At 39.6% G+C, this 17,942-nt stretch overlaps 1 protein-coding gene across 4 annotated transcripts in view; it reads left to right on the top strand.

Annotated features, from left to right (window-relative positions):
- Nucleotides 1-17,166, top strand: part of cpne1 (copine I) — a 28,730-nt gene extending 11,564 nt beyond the window's left edge. For 2 of the 4 annotated variants that reach the window (XM_061726985.1, XM_061726987.1), the window contains 14 exons: nucleotides 7,525-7,650; nucleotides 7,753-7,932; nucleotides 9,143-9,217; nucleotides 9,332-9,403; nucleotides 9,643-9,726; nucleotides 10,594-10,779; nucleotides 11,447-11,533; nucleotides 11,606-11,665; nucleotides 11,781-11,914; nucleotides 13,797-13,851; nucleotides 13,993-14,047; nucleotides 14,282-14,415; nucleotides 14,491-14,727; nucleotides 16,171-17,166. In XM_061726985.1, coding sequence (XP_061582969.1) covers nucleotides 7,525-7,650; nucleotides 7,753-7,932; nucleotides 9,143-9,217; nucleotides 9,332-9,403; nucleotides 9,643-9,726; nucleotides 10,594-10,779; nucleotides 11,447-11,533; nucleotides 11,606-11,665; nucleotides 11,781-11,914; nucleotides 13,797-13,851; nucleotides 13,993-14,047; nucleotides 14,282-14,415; nucleotides 14,491-14,727; nucleotides 16,171-16,287 — 1,602 coding nt within the window. In that variant the 3' untranslated portion in view covers nucleotides 16,288-17,166. Of the gene's footprint in view, nucleotides 1-6,056; nucleotides 6,336-7,524; nucleotides 7,651-7,752; nucleotides 7,933-9,142; nucleotides 9,218-9,331; nucleotides 9,404-9,642; nucleotides 9,727-10,593; nucleotides 10,780-11,446; nucleotides 11,534-11,605; nucleotides 11,666-11,780; nucleotides 11,915-13,796; nucleotides 13,852-13,992; nucleotides 14,048-14,281; nucleotides 14,416-14,490; nucleotides 14,728-16,170 lie in introns of those variants that run through there. The other 2 variants (XM_061726986.1, XM_061726984.1) reach the window with 2 other exon arrangements.
- Nucleotides 17,167-17,942: the final 776 nt, after the last annotated feature.

The raw sequence follows: 17,942 nt of genomic DNA, 5'->3' as shown, positions 1-17,942 counted from the left end.
TCTGTCTGTATGTTGCTCTCCATACCAGCAGGATTCATTATAGTCTGGCTCCCTGAACTCTAAAGAGAACAAATGTGTAAAAGCTCTTTATCCCCCACTCACCAGGGAGTAACGTTTTTAACCAGAACGGTGTTCAGACATTATTTATTTAAAACCGCTGGTTACCTCAGCTGCTCTTAGTTTGACGTGCTTTATGGTGCAGTTCTTACTGGATACAAACCATTGTGAATTTTGCTGTGTTGAACCATAAAGTAAAAAGCGTAAGTGTAAGTAGCATGGTCTGAAGAGGAATCAAGATTCAGGAAATGGTTAACCTCAACCAGGTACAAGAATGATGTTCATTTCACTGTCTGTGCTGGTTTGTCTGTGTGTGTGCATGCAAATGAGAAAAAAATGGCTTGAATAAAGTGAGGTGAAACACTTGATGTGTCTATATTGTGCTGCTGGTGTGTGGCAAGAGAGAAGATTGTGCAGGAAATGTTAATAAATCCAGATGAAAGACTTGGCTTCTGCAGAGAGCGCGAGTCTGAGTGGGTGATGTGTGTTTGTGGGACCGCTGAGCTGTGAGTCATTCAACTGCTGAGATTTCTCCTGATTCGCTCCTGATTAGTAGACTGAAGGCAGATCTTGCAGGTGAGTGATGGGCACAGAAAAAAAACATTAAAAGCTTCTGTCAAAGTATGTGAGAAAGCAGAGATAATTAACACCCAATCCGACTTCCTCGTCTGTAAACTTGAGACTTAAATGTGCTTCAAAATTAAATGTAGAAAAGAGAACCAGTAACTTGGAAGATTATAATCACATTTTCAGCTATGATATTGTATTCTGTAGTTTGGGGTAACTGGTCGGTAGGTCATGTGAGCAGATATACTGTAGAAGATGCTCTATAAATGACATCCAGCAGATAGAAAGTTATAGTTGATAAATGTCTATTAATGATGCATGTTGAGGAGGAGATAGCTGTTTGTGCTCTTAGAATTTAGACAGATAGACAGATGGTCTGCATAAATGTGGCCATTGTAAAACAGTGAATCAGTGGATATGATATTCAAGTTTTCTAAAGTAGCAACTAAACAAAAAATTCAAATCAATGACCAGTGAAAGTCCTGCAGTTACTCTTTCAAGCAAAAGTATATGAGTTAATGGACATGTGCCTATAGTTTATGATGACTATTATTATATATGCATTAGTTTATATGCATATATATATTATATTGTCATTTATTGAAGGGGAGCCCTACTATAATTCAAGCTGCAGTCACTTAATGTGCAACTGTGTAACTCATATTTGCCTTACAAACTTTTTCAGTTATTCATCCATTTCTGTCCGTTTAGCCTTAAAAAACGCTTCTTAGGATTTTCATTACTGCATTAGACAGAATCCTCATTTGTAAAAAGTAACTCAGGTTGTCAGATAAAATGAGTTAAGAAAAATCACAACACTTTCTGATGACATGGGGGGAAAATTCTGTGTAGTCAAATCTTGCAAATGTTCCATTAAATTGCAGAAGCACACATTTTATACTCACTCGCTTTAGGAAATTAGCTCTTATTTCACACTGTTACCTTTTCCGTGTGTTACCCTTTTGAATAAGAAAACCAGAGTTAGTTTAAAAAATGTGAATGTTGACCCTCCCTTGTAAGTTACTTTAAATAAAATGGTCGGGTAAATTAGAAAATTTGTGCGGCTGATGTATTGTGCCTTTTTAACCTTTTAACCTTTAAACCTATACTGGTAAGGAGAATGAAGGGGTGATAGTTTAAAATGGATCATATAAGATATTGTTTGTAGTGGATATAATATGAATTATGTGCTAAATGGTAAAAAGTGTGTAGATTGTGTCCTGCAGCTTGAACGTTAGTAGATGAAAACACATCCAAGCACTTTGCCTTTTGTGCAATACAGCTGAACATTTTCGGGTGAAATTCTAATTTGAGTGGCAGTAAATTCAACTTTTGAGTTGTTTCCTGATATGGACATGTTAAATAAGACCTCACTATTGCTTTGCTGCTACTAAGAGTGCGTTTCCATTAGCAGGAGTTCTGGGTAGTTTTTTTCAAGGCTGGGTTTGTTGACGCGTCTCTCCAGCAAACGCCCTGCAAAAGTGGCCTTCAGGAACTTTTATGGCGCAAAAATCATTGTAGTAATACGAGAGATACTCAGATTAGCCAATGGTACTAAATGGGATTACTAAATTATGTTCAGAACTCCCATGTGGACCTAAATCATCGGGACACAACTCATTTGAGCTTATTGGACCAGAAACATTTTGCTGCAATTACATTTGATGGAAATTACAAGTAAAAATGATAGATGGGCTGACGAGTCGGTTCACGTCTTGTTTTGGTATTACGCCAATGTAGTAGTGGGGGGGTTCTTTTAATCTCATTCACTACAACAGCAGTGTATGTTTGAAACATGAAAAAGTAGCCTTTGTTTGCCTTTTTGTCTGTTCTCTCTTATTTTGCTGCAATCTTTTTTTCGTCTCCTTGTAAAGCTTCTGAGCGTTTGGGAACAAGTGCCATCCATTAAACTTCTGGGTTGAAGCTCATGTGGAAATCAGATCCGTTGCAGTTCCTCGACTGGCCGCTAGAGGCCGGTTGCAAAAGCGACTCAATAACCTCTGTCTTGTTAAAATGTCCAGCTTTAGAGCAAAAATAGACATATTTACAGCCTAGTTTTGGTCTCAATCGTTTGGTTTCACAGCCATGACAACTCTGAGCCCTGGCCTGGCACTTTCTTTGTGCCGGGCCAGGAGAATTTATATACAGCATTAAATTTATATCTGATATGATTGACAGATGGTTCAGCCCATGGTTACCTGTTTCCACTTCCTCATCTGTAATTGTCATGATCCCACGCTTAGCAAACAACCACTTGTTGCAAATGCACCCAAAGCAATAACTGTCATGTTTGCTTTAGCTGTCGTTAACATGTTAAACGGTATATTCTGCTGTAAATGTATGACTTTATTGGGGTGGTGGGTGGTGCCCATAAATGATTGCAGGAGCTGTATCTAAAGTGGCCAAACAATCCACCGACTGGTGAGAGGTGTCGTATACTGACAGATATTACCGTCTGTTTAGTAAAGCATCACATTTGAGTGCTATGAGCTGTTACAGAATGAGACTATTTGGAGGGAGAGTGAGAGTCAATCTGATTGTAATACACTGTGCCAGAGGTGCATTGGTTACGCTTTACTTTGTCTGGTGAAAGTTTGGGGAAAATAAATAAATAAATGAAAAAATACCAGTATAAAGTTGGTGTTTTGAGGTAATCCCCAAGTTTCTATAGGCACGGATCTGCAGTCTTTCCACTGTGCATCCAATTATTCCTAAAACAGTCACTGTGTTGACGCTTTACAAAACTAATCCACGTGTTTATCACTGAAACAAGGTGTGTGTTTCTCCAGAAACAACAAGCGAAGGCCCATTAGAGCTCGATACAAGATCCTTAACTTGGCCCTTTTAATCCTCAAAGAATAAACCTAATTAATAATGAGCTTCCAGACTTATCTTTCATTATTTCTCGTTTCTTTAAGTTGTGAAAATCCCATTTTCTTGTTAGGGCAGATCATTTAGTTTTCCTCACTGTAAATCACGTGCACAACTGGTATGGAGAGCTGATCTGAGGCCAAAGGCATCATCAGAGGTCTGTTCACTTTACTGTGTTAAACACAGGATTCACTTCCCTTGTACCGAGCTGTGCTGTATTAATGACATCATGTTAGCATAGTTCTCAGGCTTTTAACATGTTTTAAGAAGCGGATATTACATATGACTTGTTACTACTTTCCATATATATACTTATAAATCACTGAGTTTGATTTAAGATGGCAGAGGGTATCATTTTTGGCTTTGGCTTTTTGAAGTGTCATCAAGTTTTTGAGGACAATGTGAGTTTGAGTTGTGGGACCAAATATGTGTTAAACATAACGTAAATTATCGTCAATGGTCAACTGTTTCCTTCTTTTTTTTTAATCCATTGACGTATGCTTGTGTATTTGCTTCAAGCTGAGCTGTTTGATCAGATCCTTAATGAAAGTATTTGATCATGATGGAATAAAATCAGTGTATTTGAGTACACAACATCCAGTTTTTACTTTGATTCCTCTGAAGTTGTTTTTAGACACAGAATATTGCAGAAGCTTGTTCCACCTCTGTTGATGCTGCATGCAATTCAAATTGTAGACATCATTACTTTTTATGTGTGTGTGTGTGTGTGTGTGTGTGTGTGTGTGTGTGTGTGTGTGTGTGTGTTTGTTTTTGTGTGGGTATTAGCAAAATCATATTGTTCTATTTTATCCCTTTTTTTCCCCTCTTCGGGATGTTGTTTTTTGTGTTATGGTCTTTGGTGTCGTTTGTCTCATTGGTGCCGTGATGCTGACCACCGTGGCTCTACTACAGACGGTGACTAAAATCAAATTAAACAGCTTTTTTTTTTCTATGAAATGGCTGAGTTCTGGTTTGCTGGGTTAATTCTCAGCTCCTCTGGTTTGTATGCTCTTCATCATCAAAGCTCAGAAGCTTTGGACGAGACCACAAGTGTTTGATCTTTTATATTTAAACTGAATGTAGTATTCTGAGACCCCTTACATGCTGTGGAGGGTTGAGTGTCATGTATATGATTATAACGCTCCATTAGAACAACATTTAGTGCTGGTTAATGAGTTAACACACAGTTGAGTCTTCACATATTGTTGCTGGTTTTTACTGGATCATTAAATGTCATGACACCACTGAATGAACTGTCCAGCAGTGTGACAATTCTTTGTTGAGTTTTTTGTTTGTTGATGAGCTGCTGATGCTCATTATTACAGTTAAGATTAAGTCTGCTGTTCTTGCTTTAAACGCAATTAAAAAAGTATTAGTCTTGATTAGTTTCATAGAGCTTTGGGTCCTTATTTTGTTTTGGCACAATGGCTCTTGTTGTTTATGGAGTGTTGTTGGTAGGATACTGCAATTTCTGTGATAATATAGTAACTATTGCAGAAAGCACTTTGAAATCTATATAGGCAGTACTCGAAGTTGTAAAAAAAAAAATCAGGGAGGATGGTGGATTTTATCATATGGGGACAGATAATTTGTGCTATAATATATTACAAATAATAGCACTGACCAAAACACCTGCAGAAATACTGCAGGAATGACATAGCATCAGTTAAATGCAGCCTTCTGTAAGCTTTAAATATCCAATGGGCTTACATCAAATACATTAAAACACAAAAATAAAAAACAGTTTTCTGAACTTATCAATATGACTCTGTCCTTCACAGGATAAGTAAAATGGATCACTGCAAAAACTCAAAATCTTAACAAGAATATTTGTCTTATTTCTAGTTAAAATATCTAATTTTAGTAAAAAAAAATCTCATTACACTTAAAACAAGACTCATCACTGGAAAAAACAACAATTTTCACCTGTTTCAAGTAGATTTTCACTTGAAATAAATAGAAAAATGTGCCAGAGGAACAAGATTTTTTTGCTTGTAATAAGAAGATAAATCTTGTCCCACTGGCAGATTTTCCTACTTATTTCAAGTGAAAATGTACTTGAAACAGGTGACAATTGTCAAATAAGTTATTTTTCTGGTGTTATTCTTCTGGTGATGATCATGACTAAATGTTGAAATAGCAGTAAAACCACATTCATTGATGAAATGACATAAGGGATGGAAAGGAGGGATGGCAGTTTTACAGGGGGGATGATTTTGACCGTTTTTATTTCAGGGGGGATGCCATCCCCCCTCATCCCCCCTCAACTCGAGTACTGGTTATAGGTTATAGTCTTAATGGTTGATTGTTAGGTTCTGTTGGCATTTATTTTCTTCCTTTTGCATTTTGTTTCTTGTAGATCTTCTTTAAGATTACCTGAATATTGAATAATATCATCAACTTGTATAACAGTACTAAAGTATAATAGGCTATGCATCTCGTAATGAACAGCTTTTCCCAGAGAAATGTGTTTGAAAAAACTGTGCTGTTAGGACTTGACTTTTATTGTGAAACAACCAGAGCGCTGAGCGACAGTTGCCTCAGCCAATCAGAGAGCAGCTTGTAAAGCGTCTAACCAATCAGAAGGCAGCTGGTCGCTCCACCGCAGTCATTAAAAGCAGATAAACGGAGCCAGAAGCGTCTTTCTTGTTCTTTACTCTCACGGAGCGATTCCTAGTAAGTACTTGTTAAAACTAAAAACTGTCAAACAGGTCAGACAACGTGTTGTTGTGTCTGAGTTGTGCTTGAACAAAGCTCTCGTATCCTGTTCCGGATTGTGGGAGTGGTTGCCCGTGTCTGTTTCTGCGTGTTGGAGAAGAAAAAAGCTGATTTCATCTAAGGTGACATTACAAAGTTTATGTTTGCATAACTCTCTTTATTATGAGTGAAATCTGTTTTAATTGTACAGATATGTGTTTGTAAATCGTGCTGGGGATTGTGTTTTACAACTTTAGTCAAGCCTCATTCACTCAATACTCTCATTTCCTGGAAGTACTTTGTTTCTTTCACACTTCATTCAGCATATAATTCAGCATATAAAGGTGTCAAAGTTCATGCATGGCGCTATTACTATTTATTAAGACCACTTAACGGATGACAGTGAAATCCTATTACAGTTAAGGGGGGTTTAATCTCCCTTGTGGTGCGTTTACGTGTCGTTGCGGGGCTTTCAAGGCCCTTCTCTAATCTTAGTTGCACCAAGTTTTTCATCCAGAAACGCCCACAGAGTCAAGTTTATAGCTGCTGACGGTGGAAATATTGCAGTGCTATCTGTTTATACAGTTGGAGGACAGGTGGCCTCTTTTGCATGTGGAGAAGAAGATACAATAATTAAGTCATATGTTGTTATCTAAAGGCTGTCAGAGAGGACGTGATGAAACAAAGAGCGATGGATTAAAGTGGAAAAGACCTGCAGAAAATGTCTGTCCCTGGACCTTCAGAGAGATGGATATATTTGCTTGTGACTGACTTTTTTATTGTTGAAGGATCACAAAAGGGATTGAAACTGCAGTGGAGGTCTGCAGATCGTTGCTAAAGTGTGTTTAAAGGCAATATTTCTGCTCCTCATCCTGGAGACACAAGAAAATTCAGGGTTTAAAAGTGATGAACTTCTAGTCGTCCTTCAAGGTTAATATATCGGGTGTGGTTGCTGCAAAAAAAAGAGAGATGCATTGGCAGGGATGGCTTACATACTTTTTTTTGGCATTTAATAACTGATTTTATTGTTTGATTTCTGAGGAAACAGAATTTCTACATTTACAATTACGGAGAATGGTTAGTAGTCACGTTTCTGATACTCGGATCAACCTGCATTGATTCGTCACCTGTGAAGATCACTTTTACGTTGTCATTTAACCTTGTCATGCCAACCATTATTATACTTATGCTGAGCATAATAGCTGTAAAGAGTTTTTTCTTCTTTTAATCAGAAAAATCAGAAGTTGAGACCTGTGAACTCTTTCGAAGCCAGCGTTTCTGCAAGGGCAGTTGGCTCCCTGGGCTAATCTAATAATCTCTTCTCCCATTCAGATGGCGGACTGTGTCACCAAGGTAGAGCTGAGCGTTTCCTGCACTGATCTGCTGGATAAAGATGTCGGATCAAAGTCTGATCCTCTGTGTGTGCTGCTGCAGAAATCAGGAGACCAATGGACTGAGGTAATGCACCATTCACATTAGGCTGCCGTTTCCTAATTGATTTAATGTGAGCTGACCAGAAACAATCCCACCATCTTTAACATTTGTTTGTCTCTGCATCAGCTGTGTCGCACTGAGCGGATAAAAAACACTGAAAGTCCATCTTTCAGTGAGCGTCTCAGGGTGGATTATCACTTTGAGACGGTTCAGGATCTGAAGCTGGGGGTCTACGACATTGACAACTCCAGCTCTGACCTTGGCGATGATGACTACCTGGGAGGCGTGGAGCTAACTCTCGGACAGGTACACACCAAAAATGACAAAGTGTCGCTCAAAAACAAATCTGAGACTTATTAGAATTGTGGATATTTCCTTTTTCCCCACCATTTACTCTGGTTCAGTAGAAAGTGGTGGTTAAACTCCCAACATACTCAGACTGCCTTTATCAAGTCTTGTCAGGTTACATTCAGCGTGTTGATTTACTGAAATATATTACATTGATTTCGTTTAAAATTTTTATTGAAATGGAAACATTTTAATAAACATTAAACAAACATATCCCTTAACTTTTAGGGATATGTAAGACTCTGATTTAGACCGACATTTAACCTTTAACAGCTTCAGCTTTTCTTTATTATGTCAGTTCGATAAAATAGATTGAAAAAAAATCATTTAAAAATAAATCTGAAGTCGCTGAAGCCAGAACATTTGTTCTTACTGAATCAGCACAAAGAAAGAGAGGGTCATGCTACAGGTGTGGAGGTCAGTTCCTCTTGTTCAGCCTCTCAGATCCTCTTTAATTTCCCCTCTTATTTTCCACCTCCTTTTAGTCGACTCTGCTGTGATGTCAGCTCTCGTTCTGTGAGCTAACTTTATTGTTGTTGATGCTGCTTCAGCCAAACAAGACCAGACACACAGTATTTCTTCAAATGAAATTTAAACTCATATTTTAAAAATTCTCATGCTGCGTTAATGTGTGCAGATTTACAGCAGGCTTTTAGGGAAGTATTGCAGCTAATATTAAATTCATCTTACATTTAATTTGTCATCAATTAATCATTTTGTCCAAATGATGCGAGAGAATAATGGAAAAAAAAAAAACTATTCACTTTACAATCGATCGGCCAAAAGAATCAATAAGCCATAACACTTTGGAGCGTTGGTTTTTGGACATTTTCCTGAAAATGGAAAAGGAAGCTCAACTTAAACAGTTATTACTTTAATAACTGTGAACTCAGATGATCTCATGGCTGCAGACAGTTCGACTGATCTTCAGGGGAGTTTTGAGGACGTGTGCAGCAAGCTGAAGGCACGCTGGACAGGGAAGAGATTTAGGATTTCACATCCATGACAGTATTCTTAAACACAGGTAATTCTTCAGTCCTCCAGAGGAAGCAGAGTGCAGAAATGAGTCAGTTTCTCTGTTAAAGTGGACTGCACATGCTGCAGATCCACAGGGGCATCTGTTCTCGTGAACTCGGCTGAAGACGTCTCTTCTCTGTGTGTGTTTCAGATAGTTTCCAGCAAGACTCTGACCAGACCTCTGCAGCTGAAGAAAGGCAAGCCTGCAGGGAAAGGAAGCATCACAGTAAGTGAAGAGAAGCATCCTAAATTGTTACTGTTCCATGGATAATCATTGATAAGGAAATGGCATAGTTGTGACCTTCACATACAAAAACTGAATATTTTTGTCTCTCTGTAGATCACTGCAGAGGAGATCAAGGATAACAGAGCCATCGTGTTGGAGCTGGAGGCTAGAAAGCTCGACAAAAAGGTGACTGCCGCTCTGCTCTTCCACGTGCATATTTTCATTCTTCTCTTCTCCATCAGTCAGTTTTATCTCGTACGCATTGCTTCATCATGTGGAAGGATTTCCTTTTCATCCTCCTGCTCCACTGTCCGGCTGCTTTAAGCAGATTTCTCGTCTCTCTCCTCCACTCTACCAGTTAAATGTGACCAGACAAGCTATTTAAGCTTAAATTAATGTTCAAGTGTCGCCTCCTCTCTGCTCAGGATACGTTTGGGAAGTCTGATCCATTTCTGGAGTTTTTCAAACAAGGAGATGATGGAAAGTGGCAGCTGGTCCACAGAACAGAGGTAAACTCAAAGACACATGTTTAAAGTATTCCACCAAATCTTCCTTCCTTTCACTGACTGTTTACATCTCTAACGGTACACCGTTGCAGAAATGTGGACAGATTTACTAGTTTCTTTTACCACTGTTGGCTACAAGAAGTAATTTGGGAGGATTTTTCTGTACAGTTCAGATAGCCCATGCTTGTGAGCAGATGTTAAACAAACACATTCACACATACCTGATTTTAAAAGGGAAGTAGCTCACCTTTTCTCCATCCAAAGAGGATGAGTTACAGGAGTGCAAAATCTGGACTTTTATTATTGTTTTTAAAGCAGCGCAAAACAACTTGTGCAATTTTTAGCATCTTCAGCATCTTCTGCGATGGGTTCGGAGGTTAAGTCACTTTTAAGACTCGGTAAGATGAGTTTGGTCCCTCGTTTTCTCTTCCATCACTTACAATTTTCTTAGGTAGTTGTTTTCTGTCAGAAATCCAACTTTTTCAGGTGCCAAAAAAGTTTAAAAACAATAACTCGTCAAAAGTAACAGTTCAAAAAATATAAGCTTTTTCCAAAAAGGTACGTTTTAAACCAGGGAGGTGTTAACTGTTTGTGTTTCAAACCTTGTTCATCATTAAAGGAGCCTTCAGTGAAATTTCTACTTCCCGTTTCCGACCTGAAACTCTGCAAAGTGATCTTACAGGGTTCCATCAGACATTGAGATATTTAAAAAAGGGCTGTTAATGTATTTGTTGGTGATGGAGGGTTTTCAATAGTAAAGTAGGAAGCTAATGTAGAGATGAACTAACGGGATAAGTATAAGAGGATGTAATTGATCCACAACAAAAGAAGATGATGCGACCATCATAATGATGTTATCTCTGTGTGTAGGTGGTGAAGAACAATCTGAATCCTTCCTGGAAGAAGTTCACCATTCCTCTGCACACCTTCTGCTCTGGCGACCTTGAGAAACCTCTGAAGGTCGACTGTTCCGACTACGATAGCGACGGATCCCACGATCTGATTGGTTCTTTCACCACCAAAGTGTCTGAGCTGCAGAAAGCCGACGGCTCGGCGGTGAGTCACAGACGACGAACCAGGATTTTTATCGTCTTTCTCTTGTGTGGCCGGAGGTCATAAACCTAAACAGAGACGTTCAATAGACGAGACAGCCCACTACGGTTGGGTTTCCTGTATCTGTGTCACGTGACTGCCCCGCCCCTTTAGGAGACCGGAAGTAGGTCCTGAGTCTATTGAGTCCTATGGGAAAAGTGAACGTGAGCACAGATTATTACCAATTCCTTCGCCCCATAGTAACCTAAGTAAATATGGGACCCATTTTTCAAAAGCCACAAACCTTCTGAACATTCTGACACCAAAATGGCAATTTTCAGACCGACAGATTAGGAGAAAATGAACTTTGTTTGAGACCTGTCTCTGTCTGAGCAACACACTCTTGCGAGATTTGGCTCTCATCGTTTTCCCATCGGATAAAATGAAGTTTAAAACTAAAATAAAACTTGCTTCTTTGCTTAATAATACTGTTATTTTTATTATTTAAGTCTTTTTGGAAGAAAGTTGTACTGTATCTAGTGTTGTATGTTCCAAAACGATGTGGGGAGAGGGGCGGCCACGCCCACTTAGGAGACCGGAAGTGTATACCATTTCATACCATTGGCAGTAACGGTAATGCGCTATCTTCTGTATAGAGGATCTTTGACCTAAACGCTGTGTGGGTTTTCAGGTGGAATTCGACTGCCTCCACCCTGAGAAACTGAAGAAAAAGAAAAACTACAAGAACTCTGGCGTCGTCTGTGTGAAGAGCTGTAAGGTAAAGATCACCAGTTCTCACTTGGGAGTTCCTGTTCATAAACTATAAAATAACAACTGTGTTTGTGTGCAGATGGTGACCCAGCACACCTTCCTGGACTTTGTGATGGGAGGCTGCCAGATCAACTTCACTGTACGTTCACGTCGACAAGCAGGCACATTTCATTGGTTTATTTGAATATATTCATGTATACAGGATGTACAGTAAATGTATTAGAGCTCTGATTTGATCTCCGTGGACACTTTAGGTTGCCGTAGACTTCACTGGCTCCAATGGCGATCCGCGCTCCCCCAACTCTCTCCACTACATGAGTCCAGATGGGCTGAACCAGTATCTCTCTGCTCTGTGGTCTGTGGGTCAGGTGATCCAGGACTACGACACGTGAGTAAACTCTACCACAGCAGTACACCCTCAACTCTGGTCTGAACTTCTATAAATCCATCCAATAACTTTGTTTTCTTTGGATTTGGGTCATGGGGACACCGGTCCCAGTAAGACCTGACCTTTCCAGGCAACCGAACTGATCAGTTCTAGGGCTGGGGATTGATTCAAATATCAAGAATCGATTCGATTCCGATTCTTAAGATTCAGAATCGATTATCACGCTTTGATTCGATCCGATATTGATTTGGGTTACTGTTAATAAAACTGTTTTTTCAGCTGTTGCATGAATGATATGACTGTCTAGTTATGCAACATATGAATACTAGTATTATATTGAGATTCAACAGCAAGTATTGCAGCTAATGATGCTGTAAGGACCAATCACCTCCCAGAATGCTGATAAAACTGCTTTCAGAAACATCATGTGGGTCAGAATTATCAAACAGATCCAGGGCAGCAAACAGAGGACGAAAGAAATCGCTTTTATTTTTTACCCATTTATGAGAATTTGGTTTTTAACATTTATGCAAATGTAACCCCAAGACAGTATATAAAGCAAAGAAATATAGACAATTTATGCAATTATAACTGAAAACTTTAATGTTTTCATACCTTTAAACATATTTAAAGGCAAAAACATGGCACCAGTTATTCTCGTATCCAACAAAATATTCCTTTTTTGGGCATAAACAAAAAAGTACCAAAAGTTGTAATGTAATGATGAAAAAAAATAAAAAATTATTTATTTATTTTTTAAATCGATCTTTAGACGTATGAATCGATTTTTAGGAATTAATATGAGAATCGATTTAAAATCAGAGAATCGATCTTTTCAACACAGGCCTAATCAGTTCAGTATCTCTGGGTCTTCTCCCACATCCCCATACCGTTGCCTGCAGTCATAACGCACCTCTCCATGAGTGAAAGTTCCCCCTGCAGCAGTCCAGTGTTTCCATGCCAGACTGCTTTTTGTGTGAAACACAAACGTAAGAAACTGTGAAGTGATCCGTCATGTTCATAATCCCAATACAACGATCAGAAATCTTATTTTAAATGCGCTGCCAGTTCATGGATGAGTTTGTTTCAGCGTTGGTGCACATCATCCGATCCTTTTCCCTTATTGTTTAGCGTTGTAGTCATCTCAGTAAAAGTGGTAGTTATTGGCCCTTTTTCAGTTGCCGTTGTTTAAGGTGTCAAAACCCTCATCAGCAGCTGCTTTGCTTCACGGCAAACAACGGGAACATGTTTGCTTCCCGTTGGTGCACAAGTTCTGAACCACAGAACCTCAGCACCAGTTTCCAGTTTCAGCCCCGTGGTAGTACTGCCCCTGAAAGCTGGTCGTTACACTCCCATTGTGCTGTTGTTTTGGTCATAGTTGAGGCAGGACCACTGAAAGTGGTTTCAGGCTTTTCATTTGAACCCAGCCGGCAGAGTTTTCACCGGTTTTTGGAGGTGTTGAACCTCCTGGAGCTTCCTGATCTGTGTTGGTCAGGAGGCGCTTAGCCCCGCCCCCTTAAAGATTAAAATCATAATTCTGTGTTTTTATTAATCTGAGTTAGGGCTGTGCGATTAATCGATTTTAAATCTAAATCGGATTTATTAATCAAAATCGATGTTAAAAAAGATTTTAAAGGATTTACAGTATCTTTCAATTGCACTTCATTCCCAATAGGGAAATTTGTTTGCTATTTTTCTTTAAAAATAAAGATAAAATATTTGAAACAATTTATTCCATTGTCTTTTGTAGTTTTACCAAAAAAATCTAAATCTAAATCGAAAATCGGGTTTTCAGAGAAAAAAATCGGGATTTTATTTTTGTCCAAAATCGCCCAGCCCTAATCTGAGTGTATCATCAGCTGAGTTATGTTTTCTGTTTCAGTGATAAATTCTTCCCCGCTTTCGGATTTGGAGCCAAACTGCCTCCAGACTATCAGGTCAGTCTTCAGTCTTGATGTGTAAAATGATATGAGATTGTTGTAATCTGATTTTAGTTGAGCTTGATGCTGGTTTTATGGCATCTTATTGATTAATTTGAGTTGTATGCACATTAAACAGTTTTATTGTTGATTCTACAGGCAGCACATCATGAGTTTGCCCTCAACTTCAACCCTGCCAACCCCCACTGCCAAGGTACATGAGACACTTCAAAAGTCTGTGTGTTCAATTGTAGCAGAGAAGATAGATAGATAGATAGATAGATAGATAGATAGTTACTTTATTAATCCCAAGGGAAATTCAAATTGCCTCCAGAAGTGTTCAGTGGCCCAAATGCCATCAGATAAAAAGAATATTCTTAATACTTGATTGGATGTTGGTGGTTGTGGAATAAGCTTCTGCTTCTGTCATCTACTTTGTTTCTGCCAGGCATTGAGGGGATCGTGGAGGCCTACAGGATGGCTCTGCCTCAGCTCCGACTCTCTGGACCCACAAACTTCTCTCCCATCCTCAACCACGTCGCCGGAATGGCCTCCAGTGCCGCCCAGGCCGACAGCGCCTCGGTGAGGACACAAACACACAGGAGCTCAAGCGGGCGCACAGGAACTGTCCGACTGATCTGATTCCGTCTCCTGCAGCAATACTGCGTCCTCCTCATCCTCACGGACGGCGAGATCACGGACTTCGACCAGACGAGGGATGCCATAGTCCGGGCGTCGCGGCTGCCCCTGTCGGTCATCATTGTGGGCGTGGGACCAGCTGACTTCAAGGCCATGGAGCTCCTGGACGGAGACGACGGCGTGCTCAGGTCCACCGTCGGAGAGGCCGTCGCCAGAGACATCGTCCAGTTTGTCCCGTTCAGACAGTTCCAAGACGTAAGGCTCTCTGTGCTCTCTGTGCTCTTAGACAGCAGTTTTATGACCTGGTGATGCATCAAATGGTGCTTTTCCACTAGAGGTCTAACTAGGGCTGGGCGATTTTGGACAAAAATAAAATCCCGATTTTTTTTTTTTTCTCTGAAAACCCGATTTTCAATTTCGTTTTTTTTGGTAAAACTACAAAAGACAATGGAATAAATTGTTTAAAATATTTTATCTTTATTTTTAAAGAAAAATAGCAAACAAATTTCCCTATTGGGAATGAAGTGCAATTGAAAGATACTGTTAATCCTCCTTGAGTTTAGTAAAGTGACAACATTTACAATTTTCTTGACCAAACAAAGATGACTAGACGAGCTCTGTCTGTAATGCAGCCAGCTGCAAAAAAGGAAAATCGATTTTCCGATTTTCCTTTTTTAATATCAATTTTGATTAATAAATCCGATTTAGATTTAAAATCGATTTAATCGCACAGCCCTAGGTCTAACTGTGCCCAGTAGAAACTTTTTCTATATCTATCTATATCTCTGTCTGAGTTGGGATGTCACATGATTTCAAGAGCGACTCGCGGCTTCTTGTTCATATTATTGGAAGAACAATGGCAGCACAAAAGTCTGTTCTGTGGTCTAATTCCGAGATGAAGACATTATTAAACCTCGTGGTAGAGGAACATATTCAGAGAAAGCTAGATGGGGCGACAAGGAATGAGAAAATATATCAGGAGCTTTCTCAGTCTATAGCTGCTCAGGGCTACAAACTTGTGTCGCACGATCAAATACGTCACAGCAGTTTTCCTCCAACTCCACCTACTTCTGATCCGGGTATGGAAAAGAAACGAAGGCTAGTTGAGTCGAATCGAGACGAGGCGAGTCAAGTCGGGCTGAGTAGGAAAAGTGCCAAAATAGAACATTCATGTGCAGCCAAAGTGAGTTCAGACTCTTAGTAGGACGTGAAAATCCTTGAAAATCCTGTTCCTAGTTACCACTAGGAACAGGAACAGAAGTTGTTGATGTTGTTTTCTTGGACTGATCATTCGTATCACTTCTGTAAATGAACAGATAAGATATAATGTAGGCAAAAGAAAGCATGGAACCACGGAAATGAACAATTTCATGCAAAAACAGGTTAATTTGACCTTCGTATAAACCTTGAAAACAACTTTGAATATTAAAGACGCCTCATTTTAGGAAGTTATATTGTTTTATCTAAATGTATTTTTTATATTGTTTATTGTAAGACTGACTAGATTTAGGAATATTAGGCTTCTTTAGATGAGGTGTATATGCAGTGAAGGAGGTGCAAAGATGTTGCAGCAGAACATGTGAGAAGGAGAATTTGCAAAGTCTTGCAGATGTTACGAGGACTGTACACATGCAGTGATCTATTGTTAAAAAGCAGACTTCATGTACAGTAACATCTCTTAAATCTGTGTGTCTCTAGGCTCCCGTGGCAGCTCTGGCTAAGTCTGTCCTCGCCGAAGTCCCCAACCAGCTGGTGTCTTACTTCAAAATGAGAGGCTTTGAACCACTGAAACAGAAACCTGCTGCCAAATCCTAAATGCTGACCCCCTGCATGTGCTTTTATAGCAGATTCCACATTCCCCAAACCACATAAATGCAAGACAAACCATTATACCACTCCAGACCCCGCTTCTGCACACAACCACACAACATGGACCAGTGGTCAGCCTGATGTCATTCTATCATGATGTAACATTCCTAGGTTTCAAAATCTGTTTTATACTTTCCTTATTTTGCATATTTCCATGTTCACTTTTATGCAATGATAAATGTAGAGATTGTAAGTTTGTACCCTGCTGCTTTTGCCATAACTATGCAAATGCCATTTATTTAGGAGCAGGTTGTGTGACAATCACAGAGCCTCTCACACACAGGTTTGGTCTTTTTGCTCCATGTTGCAACTACAGCACCCACTAGTGGACAGTAGAGGAACTGCAGCTGCGTGTATCCGCCATAAAAAGGTTGTTTCTTTTCCCTCATTCTCATTGGTTACCATGGCAATGCCAAACAACTTGACAAACGGGGGGTTTGTTCCTAGCTTTATTAATCAAGTGCCACTTTACAACAGTTTGCACTTAGCTTTTGCATTTAGTGCAGTATAGCCATATCATGAATGAAGATGTATACTGACACTTTTAGCCTTAGTATAAACGTTATTGTTGCCTTACTGCAGTCTTTAGTGCAGCTGTGTGATGCTGCTCATTACGACTCTGTCGTCTTGAGGGCCAGCAGCACAAAACCCTTCAGCCACTCCTCAGCCATCACGTCTAATTATGTTAGCATGGTAAACATGGGACCGTACATATTAGATTGTTAGTGAATCACCAAATTGTCGGGTTGTATTGATATCCTGAGTATTTACGTGTCATATGAACATCACCAGTCTCCGTTCAGGGTATTAAAAAGCCAGACTGTTGACGAATCTGCTCACAGTGTTTCTGTTTAAATCGAGGGTCTGCGGTGGAAATGTTCAAGTGTACGTCACAAACTTTTAGATTAAAAAAAAAAGGTAGAAATTACATGTTCAGATCGAAGACATCAACAAAACCAGTTAAAATGAAGAGCAGTATTAATTTATGGACATTAGATGGAATTGGAAGACTGCTGGGTTTAAGAAGGAGGAGGAAGTCTTCAGTGTTTGCTGGTGGGGAACGTGACTGTCAGCAGCTCAGTGACGTCAGTGTTCCTCAAACAAAGTGAGTCAAGCTGACTATTATTTTGATTTAAGATCTGTTTCGGTTTAATTATCAAATATGGATTATTGGGCGTTGAGAGAACAAGACATGTTCACACACAGCAGGAACCTTCCACGAGACCAGGAACGTTCTGAGATTTTGTCTCTCTGGATTGTTCTTGGGAACAGTAATCTGTTTTAAAAACATGCTTTTTGATTATTGATTGTTTTTGCACAGCATTTTGTTAATTAGCACTTAAAAAAACTAAAATTTCCACGAATATGGCTTCGGGCACAAAAGGAACCTTAAAGTTCCTCGAAGTTGATGCAAGTCAGTACAGTAAAAGTTTGCCATTTTTCCACTTTGCTGCCAGCAGCTAAACCAAAGATGTTGTTTTGGGTAAACCGGACCAACGAGCTGAAAACTGAACCCTTTCGTGTGCAAGTAAACTGGGACAGAATAAGGACGTCCAGTTAGATGTCGTGGTCCAGCGACGGCTGCAGCTAATCTGCACTCT

Source organism: Cololabis saira, chromosome 8 (genome assembly GCF_033807715.1).
Source record: "Cololabis saira isolate AMF1-May2022 chromosome 8, fColSai1.1, whole genome shotgun sequence".
Taxonomy (NCBI): domain Eukaryota; kingdom Metazoa; phylum Chordata; class Actinopteri; order Beloniformes; family Belonidae; genus Cololabis; species Cololabis saira.
Note: the sequence above shows the minus strand (reverse complement) of the source record. Positions and strands in the feature narration are given on the sequence as shown.